The 12,347-nt window shown below is 38.1% G+C and overlaps 1 protein-coding gene across 1 annotated transcript in view; it reads left to right on the top strand.

Moving 5' to 3' along the window:
• The window catches only part of usp43a (ubiquitin specific peptidase 43a), a gene marked incomplete at both ends in the record, with an annotated part of 164,443 nt that overhangs the window by 144,712 nt on the left and 7,384 nt on the right, over positions 1 to 12,347 (top strand). Inside the window, one exon of the mRNA XM_079264441.1 lies at positions 1,315 to 1,473. Coding sequence (XP_079120567.1) covers positions 1,315 to 1,473 — 159 coding nt within the window. The remainder of the gene's footprint in view (positions 1 to 1,314; positions 1,474 to 12,347) is intronic.

Genomic DNA, 12,347 nt, shown 5'->3' with positions numbered 1-12,347 from the left:
CTCCATAGAACGTATTTCCTCCACAATTTCCAGCCACTGACCTGTCCGAGGTGCGTCCGTTTTCAGGACAGGACCGTGTGATAGAGTTTTTGCATGCAATCATTAGAATTTTGAAGAGATAAAATTCCTCTTTTTGAATCACTTTTCTCAGAAGTAGCAAGAAGATCTAAAGGTCTTTGGGGATGTCCTAACCCGGAATGCAGCTGGAAGTCAGAGCTTGTTAGAGGGACTTCTGTTCAGGAGCTGCAGTTTGGAAAAACTACGTCTGGCATTGGTTGTGTTGAGCCGTTTAAATGGTTCTTGATTGATGTGTTCATTGCAAACAGCTGCTAGTTTCTTCGTTTTGCTAATAAACCTCATATGCAGTGGAGGTTGAATGATTTTGGCTGCAACTGTACTGTTCAACGGTCTCTTGTGCATCCATTTGCAAACAGGAACATCTGCTCTCTGAATGTCGGGCCACCATTAGGTTCATTTTAGTATCCCTGATGTGGAAGTTTTATTCCAGCAGTCAAATAAACGTGCGCATGCAAGTCAAATGAATGTGCATGGATCGACGCTTACACTGATGTAACCAGTGTCAGTGCAGACCAAACTGGGAAACATTCAGTTAATTTACATTAAATGAATCACTTAAATTTTTAAATCTTTTTCCTTATTTAACTATTTGTTCACATTCAGTTCAAGGAACGAATGCTGAATAAAGTTCAAACATGAACCTTCCATGGTTTTTTGACGTGATGATTCTTTTTTAACACGTCCCACCAAAACATTGATTGGCTAAACTGGAAAACTTTCAGACATTTATAGCAACAGCAGGTAGTTAATTAAATAAAATGAACTTTGCAGGTGGTGCCGATGTGTCTGTATCTGAGGCAGGAAAGAGTTGTCGCCATGGCAGCATCTCTGCAGTTTCATCCAGAAAACTGGATCCTGTTCCTTTGTTTTTTCTGGGAGCCTTGTGTGTTCTAATGAAAGCAGCAAGGTGCAACGCAGCACCCACATAAAACATCAAATGAAGCCATCTGCTGACGAACTGAAAGCAATGAGCTCCGTCGTGGCCTTACATATATCTACATATCGACGCCACCTTCTTTGTGTTTGTCAGAACGAGTCAAGCATGCTAGAGAAGTCCTCTGGGCTTTTTATACTGAGAACAGCAGGATAGTTCAGCGGTACAAACATCACTTCATGCCACAATATACTAAACAATAGAACAATGAACTTCATATTATTTGACTTCCATTCTGCACTTTCTGAAAGGTTTTCATTCAGTCAGTCACTGAGCTGTCTTCTTTCCCGCCCCTAACCCAGCTTACTGCAGGAATTCGGTGGACGGTCAGTGGTACAGCTACGACGACAGCAGCGTAGACCTGGTGCCAGACGAGGAGGTGTGTACGAGAGGAGCCTACATCCTTTTCTACCAGCGACGTAACACCATCCCTCCATGGTCGGCCAGCAGCTCCATCAGAGGTACGCCATCGACTTCCAAGCAGACTACTTTTTATGAACGGATTAGACGTCTTTCACAGGTGTACTGTTAAATATTGACATAATATTTATTACATTTAAAAGACATGCTGTTAAAATCTAGAGCCACAAGGCTGCAACTGCATTTCCTGTCTTTGCAACAGTCACATGGTTTTGTAAGTATCTTCAAGTTTATGCAACTTTCAGATGCAAGACGCCCCAAAAATCCTTTTAAATGCTTATTAATAATATTTAATTAAGAATTTATGAAAGCCACTATCTAAACTTAGCCATCATGGTGTTTGGTTAACCTGTCCCTGTGTGAAATGTCTGACCGTAAGATCACACACAAAAAGACTGATTTTATTGGATCACAAGTGTTGTTTTTACGAAACACAATATTGTGTTTAATCTCCTTTACTAAGCCTGGTTTAACATCTGCTGCTGACACGGAAATGTTATCTAAATAAGCTCAAAGAAATAACATACATAAGCTTTTTAAAATAATGTGCTATTATAGCTATATAATTGTATGTAAATATATTATTATTGTCAAGATGAGGAAGAGGTGTGGACCTAAACACAGAGATGAAGCAGACACCGAGTAGATTCCAGGAATGTAGTTTCATTAACTCAACTTGGCAGAGAACTAAACTCAGACTCAGTGGACCAGCGAAGTAAACCTTCAGCTGAGGGGTAAAAATACACCGACGAACACAATGAGACGCAGGTGAAATGGATGAGCTAAATGAACCCAGGTGAACTAATGAACAGGAATGTTACAACCCACACTCTGCTAGGGCAACTGAGCCGTACAAAAGAAAGACGTGTGACAAGGTGTTCACATGGACCAATATAGATTTATTGTCCAGTGGGGAAGACTAGGCAAGAACAGACCAGAAATGGCCTCAAAATAGCCAAACCAAAAGGAAAACGAGCTCATAAATCGGTTTTCCAAACAAAAGCAGCACCAGTTTCACTATTTAAAAAAGAAAAACTAACAGATGTAACACTACTGCTTTCACATCCACAAACAACAAGATTTAAGAACTACAACAAAGAACTAAACAAGAGAAAACAATGCAGCTCTATGAAAGTCCTCTGGAAATACAACAGTTCAAAGTCCCAACGCCAAAGCAAGCTGAGGGCAGACCACTACTGCGCCAGTGGTCACCGTTGAGTGAAGGACTCCAGGTGTCTTTTAAGTCCTGGCCATTAGTGGAAGCAGCTGAGATTGGAGCTCCAATTATCCAATGAGCAAGGAAGAGATGAGCCCGTGATGGGCAGGACCAATCCCAGCCAGGAGGCAGCAATCAGAGTTGTGGTTGAGCAAATGATCCCAGGTGAAGGTTGTCAGAATTAGCAGGCAGCGGAAGAGCAAGAAAACAGGCAGCTGTAACAAGGAAAAACTACTAAATAAAAGAGAAAACCAGAACTAAAGACATATGAAGCATGACAATTATATATATTCAATTATAAAAAAAAATTATAAATTATAATTAAGGGAAACAAGTAATTGCTTTTGAATTTCATTGTGTTGAAAAAAATTATATACACACACATATATATATATATATATATATATATATATATATATATATATATATATATTCCCTATCAGTCTATTAAAATTTGTAAATGCGAATTAACTCTCAATTAATTTCATATTGATCACAGATTTTTGATATGTCTCTAAATTTACCTTACATGCCTATTTATGCACACAAAACCCTTTTGCAGGCACTCTCGGGCATAGCACTCTGACTTCACCTTCATGAAGAAACAAACATATAAACAGGATTAAATATTCTCCAACACCATTTTAAGCTTCTTCGGGTTATCCAGGTCAGCTGCTGACAGGCTTCTGCATTTAGAATTATCAGAAGATTTTTAAAACATTTTATGTTTACTTTATAATGTAGAAACAGATTTTTTTTAAAAATGCCCGCACTGGCATTCTGCCAGCAAGTAATTAAAACAAACATTGTGTCTTTTTACTATAATACTAACAGTTACATAAGTATATAAATTTAATAATCGGTCAGTAATGGCAGCTTTATGTTCTAATGTCCACCCTATTCCCTACATATCATGCTCATGTCATTTTCTAGGGGTGTCTGAATGTTCAGAGAGTAAAAAAGTAGTGCAATCAAAATTACACGCAATGCAATATAGACCACGATGCATTGTGGGAATAAGCAAGCATCACATAGTACAAGAAGATTAAAAAAAAACAAAAAAAAAACTGCAAATCATTCATTTTATATCCTTATTTGTTGAATAAATATAAAACAAAGAAAGAATAAAATACTGCAGAAGAAAATAAAAGATTTTCACAGGAGCTTGAAGTGGATTTGGAACAATGTGGTCGTTGCTATGGTGACAGCCGGTACTCACATGATCTCCAGCATGAGAAAACAGGCAGCTTTATGTCCGAATAAACAACAGAATAAGTTCACTAAATAATCTGCTGTATAGTGCAGCCCAGTGTAGTATATGAGGGGCAGGGGGATAGTGTGGATATTCAGAGTCTCAGCTGCTCTCCGTGTCGCCGCGAGCTCAGAGAACGTCACCGTGATGCGACCACACAAAGATCTGAAATCTGAACTTTAAGAATATTTGCAGCAACGCTGAATGAAAAGTTTCATCAGGACATTTATTCAATCACTTTTTTCTGTCTGGCGTATTTTTTTCATCATCATATTTTTAATCATTTATGGAAAATTATTCAGCGATGAACAGCGAGCTGACTTCATGGCGAGCCATCATATGTTGTTTAAGTGATTTTAGGTATTTCTACATGTGTCATAGCTGGTTTAACTGGCTGATAAAACACCTTCCAGTACCTCCGGTATATAAAAATACAGGTAGGCTACCTGCGATAGAGCCATACTGCTGGTTCGACACAACTCCTCTTCAGGGATTATTTAAACACAGCCAGTCTTAACAGAAACTGTCCATCATGGACTGTCTTAAGAGGGCAGAAACTGCTATTTGAGACAAGTTACCTGAGACTTATCCAGAGAAGCAACTTTCAGATTTTTCCGTGTAAAAGAGTCATTCTGTGTTCATTTCTGTTGGAGAACCACAACCTGAGTTCTGCATCTCTTCCTGAAACTCTGCAGACAACACCAACGTTAATCCCGCCTTAAATAAATTCACGCCGTTAAAAGGAATTTGAGTTAATGCATTAATAACATATTAACTTTGACGGCCATAATATATAGTCCTGGGCTCATTAAAGCACTTTGCTAATAAACAATGAGCCGAAAGTAGTTACAGAAAGCTACTGATCGCCTCAGAGGATTGTTCAACTAAATATTAGTTTATGACCGACAGTTTTTTTTTTTGTTTGTTTTTTTTCTAAAAGTATTTCTGCTTCACCAAAATTCAAAAGAAAGGTCAGATTTTCATCTTAATATTAAAATTTTAGTCTATTTTAAATTACTTCAGTGACAGCTGTGCTTTTTTGTTTTTTGTTTTTTTGGAGGACACACACACACACACACACACACACACACACACACACACACACACACACACACACATATATATATTTAGATATAGAAATATATGTACCTGTCGGGTGCATGGAGAAACTTTGGTCTCTGCCTTTAAGCTAATTGATGACTGCGGCCGCCTCTAAACCATGCTTCTTTTTCTCCATTTCCATCAATGAAAGCTGTTTTCTACAGACCTCCTGTACCGCCTCCAGCTGCAGCTCAAGCAGACAGTTTGATTTTGTTTTCTTGCAACGAAGAGTATTTTCAGGTCGGTGCTTAACCAGAAGCAGGTGCAGCTTTTTCAGCTTCCAGAGCCACATGTTTCAAATTCCTCTTCTTATTTTAGACCAGGTGTTTCTGCAGGCCTCCTAACCCCCTGCTGAACTTCTGAGGGAAATGCATTAAACTCAAATATGAGCAAATTCCACAATATTCCATGTTTCACAACTGATTCCTGTTTTATTGTTAAGTGTCCCAGTTCCATCTAATTTCTCCTCATCACAGACCCTAAAGAGAGCCTGCAAAGTATTTCTCATGCACTCATGAACACACACATCCATGCACAAGTTCATGGACTTGTTTCTTCAAAACACACACCGCTGAACATGCAGAAAGCAGTGAGGTTGAGTGATTTGCCAAAACTACGAGCACAAGCCAAATGCGATGGCAAACGCTCTCTGAATGGTGAAAAACAAATGTACCCCAATGGGGCCACAATATAAGCGTTTTTTACCCCTAAGCATCATAAAATCACACAGGACATGACCCAAAAGCCCCTCTGTCTTTCTATATTCTCTCTCTTTCCCTTCCCAGCTTCCACATATAAATATGTAATTACACATACTGAACCGTGCAGCCGTACAGATGCCAACTGCTTCGGGAACAAGCCTGTTATGGAAGCAAGTCCTTCTCCTCCTTTCATGTCAAACTAAAAGGGAAAGAGTTTTCCATGCTTGGCAATTACTTTTCGAAGCTTTTCTAACAAATGTGGAGTGTGGTGTGTGCCAGTATGCAGCCTCTTTTATCTGATCCAGTGTGCATGTTAAATGTGCATACGATGCAACAGCTTCTTGTAACACTGCAATCTATGAGAAATGGACACATTTTTTTGTTTTTTATTGCCGTTAATGGTTCAGTTCCAGCTTGCTGCTGTCATTTCTGACAGTAGTAGTGAGCCAGCCATTCTGGAAGACTGATGAAAAGTTCATTGAACTTCACCTTTTCGGCTCATGTCGTGCTAATTTTGATGTCAAGATTTCAAAAGGCTGTCGTTTGGAAACGGTTAGAGATTAAAGCATTGAGTAAATAAAAAAATGTTAAATATTAACCCAGGTCTATGAAGGTTGAAGATTGAACCAGATTTTTCGAGGACATTGGAGAGAACTCACGCATACACGTGAAGAACATGCAAGTTCAACACAGAAAAGCTGAGGCTTGAACCAACGACCTTTTTGCTTTTAGATTGGGGTGCGAACACCTCAGAAAGGGTTTTTTGTGTCCTTCCTATGTATTCTGTATTGACTGCTGCACTAACGTTAGTTTTTCCACAAAATAAAAGTGATTTTGGTAAAATTTCAACAAAGCATAATTCTGATTTGCAGGTGTTTCCATTAAGTGGTGTTTAGTTGTGTGTGTGTGTATACATATATATATATATATATATATATATGTAAAAAACTAAATATCACAATAAAAAACACTACTGGAAACATAAATTTCAACAAAGTTTCAAATATCGCTAAAAAGGTTTTATGCTCTTTACAGATCGTTTTTCAGATGTTTTGACAGAGAAATATATCGCAACAGTGTTATGGGAACACTTTTTTTTTTTGCCTACACAACCCTGGATGTGACGTGGGGGGTTGTGACCAGTTAGTTTCTGGTGAAGATGGCGCGCTGTGGAACAAACAGTTAATTTCAGAGTTTTAGAAAAGAAGATTGGGGAGAAAAGATTCAAAAAGTCTCCACAGCGAGTAGAAAACCCCAAAATAAAGCTACGTGGCTTCCTTGCAAAAGCCGGGATCCTCAGTCTCATCAGCTGGACGAGATTTTACAAGAACCAAGGCCTATGCACGAAACACTGTTCAATGGAAACACCTGCAAATCACAATTGTTTGTGAAAACGTATAAAATTTTGCAGATATAACAGAAACCGAGCTAGTGTGTCCGTCTTCATCAGGTCAGCAGAGTGTAAAACTGGTTTTCCTACATAAATTTTGAATATTCCTCCTTCTTCCCAAACCTGGTTTGCTTCACGCTGTGTCATGCAGAAAACACTTCTCTCATTGTAACTCAAGATTAAAGAGACACAAACAAAAGGCCAGAATGTTATGGGAGGATGATTATCCGTCACTGGAATATGTTTAAGATCATGACAAGCAGCACTGCATCGTCTTCCTCAGGGCTTTTTCAGGGAACACATGAGAGTTTCTGATGCTGAACAGCCCCCAGCAAGAGAAAATTCCTAACAGACCAGCAGGTAGCAGAGGACACATAGGTGAGACGATGTATGTCTAATCAGATTTGGGGAAACCGCCAGTCCCTTTTCATGCTCTGTTGATTAATCATTGTATTAAATATTAAAATATATCTTTAGTTTAATTAAATGCTCCAGTGTGTGAGAATTACTCCCTAATGCGCTAACTGAATACAAACAACTGAGTAGTGCTGTCTGGCCTTTTAGCACATTATTACCACTATATAAACCTCAAATGTGGAAATGTCAACATCTTGCATAAGCTGGAGTGTCCCGTCTGGTAGGTCTGGGCGATTAATCAGATTTTAATCTCAACTACGATCTGGGTTTCCAACGATGATAAAAATAAAAGGGTGTGATTATTTTTCTCTCTGCAGTTTCCTCTCCTGCTGTCTTCAGCTGCTAATCGAGCGTCTCTGGCGTTGCAGCGCTGTGCTGTAAACTCCTCCCACAGCCACTTTGCTTTCATTCAGACACTGTTGCCAACTTGGAGACTTTCTCACTAAATCTGGAGACTTTTTTTGTTAAAAGCGACAAATCTAGCAGCTTTTACTGGAGTTATTAGAGACTTTTCTGGTGTTTTGGCGACTGACTTGAAGGCACATATTGTTCTGCAGTTACTGTAAGGAAGGAGCAGCGGGAGCCTCTCCCGTCCTAAAGCACTCCCAGGCGGCCAGTCTCAGTCGGCTCCGGCTGCAGGTCCATGTAGAATAACTGCAGTAGGTTGTGGAAGTTCACCTAAACATAGTTTATACCATTGTCAGCGACAACTGGCTGCATTATTTTCCTATACATAGTTCGGCCAGTTAAACACTGTAATATCCCTCCGTTACGGGGCGTTACCATAGCAACGTGTTAACCAGCTGGTTCAGATCAGCCGTCTTTTAACAGGTGAATGAGAGAAACGCGCTGCAGCCTGACAGCGGTTGTTTGGCATAAAACGTACATCCAGGCCAACGTAAAATAGTTCCTATAAGAGCGGTAACAGCAGATTAAACAACTCGGAACCGTGCATTAGATGGTTATAATGCACGACACGGAGTCTAGAACACCACGACGCGCAGCGTTGTTTATAAATACTGGATAATCGTTTTAAATAATCGAGACTCAATTTCAGTCAAAATAGTTGTGATTATAATTTTTGCCATAATCGAACAGCCCTACCGTCGGGTGATAAAATACAGAACGATACATAATTCTGTTCTGTTATTGATGCTGATAAGTTAGAAACATGTCCTCCATTTATTTGACACCAACTACTGATAATTTTTTTTTTTTTTTTAATTTATTTAACCTTTATTTAACCAGGTAAAATCAGTTGAGAACAACTTCTCATTTATATTGGTGCTAATAGCTGATAGCCGCTAATAGCCTCTTGACAAATGAGCTGAAATAAAGTATGAAATATGAGGGAAAACTCTGGGAAAATATGTCTGAAAGCAGCGCACGGTGGTCTGCTGGTATGACTTCTGTGAAGAGTGACAGCAACTGCAAATGGTTGAAATGGAGCTTTTCCACTGTAGGCTAACTAACAAATTAGCATCTCTGACATCTTATATAACAAGTAACAGTTATATAAATTATTTGACTCAAATGGGAGGAAAAGTGGTCGCTGGACTACCTGCCGTGTTTCTGACATAACGCCAAAATAAACTTCACTGTTAGATTGAATGAACTTACCTGTCAAACAGAAAGCTGCAACCTCTGTCTCAGTTCTGAAGTCTGTCTCCCTCACGAACTGTCTACATCTGGTAAAAACTACAACTACTCTCTTTTTCCTTATTATTTCTTTTACTTGGCTATTTTTTCCTCCCTCGTGGGACAAAAAACAATGGATGGTCTTCCATTTCAAAGGAAAACAGCAAGTTGAATGTTTCTCCTCGTCCTCCCCCAACAACACATGGGGATTCATAGCTAAAATGTGGAAAGCTAACAAGTTTGTCCCCTTTTGGCTTCCCTATTTGGTAAAATACATATTTATGAAAGCAGAGCTGATTAAAAAAAAAAAACAGTTGAGTTATACAATATACCTTTTATATATTTGTTTGTTTTAGGTGGCCAAATTACTATCAAGCATGAATATAAATCTGACCAAACAAATCTTAATTTATCGACCAATGAATTCTGTTGAAAGTTATCTCGTTTATACAGTATAGAGAAAATAATTGTAACTTCTTTTTCCTTTCATTTCTCCCATCCAGCATCATGGCACACAGAATATCTGGCTGCTTCATGAATGTAAAATGAGGCATTGTTAGATGTTCTTTATTTTTTTTATATTTAATTGCTTTCAGCCATTCTGATTCATTATTCAGCAGTTTCCTGCCAGTCCATCAAGTATTTGTGACTGTGCGTTTTTAACATTTGTCAACACCAGTTTGAGCATCAAAAGTTTTGACGTTTGACCAATTCTGCTGAGACTTAAGCTTTATGTCTTCTGCAGCCTTAAAAGAACTAGATTTAAATGCTTTCATCCAGCGTTATTTATTCAGACAGTTGCTGTTTGGCAGGAACTCTTCAATCCAGCTGTTTCATGTTCACACAGCAGGCTTTCCAGTTTATTTTAATGATAAGTGGACTTGAACCTATGTAGCGCTTTTCTAGTCATGTTGATCACTCAAAGCGCTTTACACTACATGGCTCATTCACTTATTCACACACACCATGATAGGCGCATCGGGGGGCAGCTTGGGGTTCAGTGTCTTGCCCTAGGACATTTCAGCATGTTGTCAAGGGAAGACTGGAATCGATCTCCCAACCTTCCAGGTGAAAGACGACTGCTCTTCCTCCTATACAGCAAAATATTTACTACATTATTTGTCCATCTTTGCCATTTGCCTTGCAGAATGATGGTCTGGATGCTGTGTTCTGCTGAGCAAATTTACTTTGCCAAGGGGAGCATTACTGGTATGATGGTCCCCTTCATTTTCTGGATTTTTACTTTATTTCTTTATTTATTTTGTATGATTGTAATATAGAGTTTCTACTGCTGGAGCAGAGTGGAGAAGATAGGAGCAACAGAAAGACAAAGGGAAAGAGAAAGAAAACACCTCATAGAGAGACAGGAAAAGAGAGAGAGAGAGAGAAAGGAAGAAAAAACAGACATTTGTATAAATATACGCATATGCACCCATACACATTCGCCTATATAAACACATGTACACTGTAAAAAAAAGAAAAAGTTGGGTGAACTTAAAATTTCAAGGCAACAAACGTCGATAAAATTTTAAGTTGAACAGCTAAACTAAATATTTTAAGCTTTGCTTTTGAGTTTGCTCAACTCTAAATTAGGATTTTTTTACAACTCAATTGTAAGTTCCACTAAATTACAATTTTATATTGTAATAACTTTTCATCTTTAGTTCTGATAACTGTTCCACAAGTTGTACTAATTTAAAAATCTACATGGTTATAAATTTTAATCCTTACTTGCTCTAACTCTTTCATAAGTTGTGATAATTTATCATTTTACACAGTAATAACTCAAATTCTTTCACAAAATCCACTTGAATTTGATTCAGTTAGTATAGCAGAATAATTTAAGAGTAATTTAAAATTGCACACTGCTAATGTAACATAACTTCATAATTTAATTTCAGTCACTTCTAATCAAATGCATAAATAATTACAGATACAACATACATCCTCAAAACCTTAGTTTTATTTAAACTAGCAGCATTGAATCAAATAAAAAGGCAAATAAAAAACAGTTTGTGCTTTTATCAATATAGGAAAAATGAAAGACAACTTGTGCTCATAAAAAAGAACAGTTGGACAGCCCTGTGCAATCGTGAAAGATGTGATTTCAAAGCACTGATGGTTCTGAAAGTGCAGCAGTCCCTGTGTTTGCAAAGCCGTGTTGAACCTCTGTGATGTAGCCGATAATGTTTCAGCTGAACAGCTTCCATGGCGTTGGTAAACTTGCAGAACTTGAACTGCATTAATTTCAATCTGAAAAACAAAGATGACAATTTGCTGGGAATTAGTAAGGTAGTCAGCAAAAATGTTATTACACATAACATTTTATAAATTTAATGACAATGCAGAGACTAGACTAGACCCTTGAGCTAAAAAGACTACACATTCAGTGTTTTTATTTTTAATACATTTTGCTGCAGTAAACATTAATTACAAATAACATTTATTATTTAAGGTTATCAACCTATATCTATACCTAAACCCAACGCCTACATCAGATTAGGTCAAGAAAGTCAGCTGTCAGTATAAAACAGGGCAGTCAATGAAATGTATTTCAATGTTTTTAAACAGAAGGACAATATATCCAAGCCTGGGAACCCACAGTGGGTCATAGTACAAATATTTAAACCTTTTTTTTAATCAAAAGCAATGTAGTAAATTCAGGGCAGGACTATATTTTGACCAACACAATGTTTTAAATAGGTAGATTGGCCTTTCCTACCATTACACTATAATAATTTTATCAACTCTGACATGACTTACATCTCATCATTTTAATATGTAAATGGTAGCAGCATGAAGTGTTTTATTGAACTCAGCATGATGTAAATGTTAATACAAAAAAGTGTTACACAAACTGCTCCATGTTGTCCTGATACTTAGTACATGAAATATCAGCTAATGTGTTAGCATTAAAACCCTAATGGCTACTCCTTTAGCTGCAGCTAGTAGGCGAGCATGAATTAACTGAATACTAAGCAGCAGAAGCTAACATGTCTTGTCCTGTTTGAACGGTACTAACCAGCAGAAGCTAACATGTCTTGTCCTGTTTGAACGGTACTAACCAGTAGAAGCTAACATGTCTTGTCCTGTTTGAACGGTACTAACCAGCAGAAGCTAACATGTCTTGTCCTGTTTGAACGGTATCAGCCCAGATAAGCTAGCGGCTAACTCATGCAGCAGTTCTGCTAACTGATGCT

The sequence above is a fragment of the Telmatherina bonti genome (genome assembly GCF_933228915.1).
Source record: "Telmatherina bonti genome assembly, chromosome: 3".
NCBI classification, from domain to species: Eukaryota; Metazoa; Chordata; class Actinopteri; order Atheriniformes; family Telmatherinidae; genus Telmatherina; species Telmatherina bonti.
The sequence above is the reverse complement of the archived record's forward strand: the minus strand, read 5'-3'. Positions and strand labels throughout refer to the sequence as shown.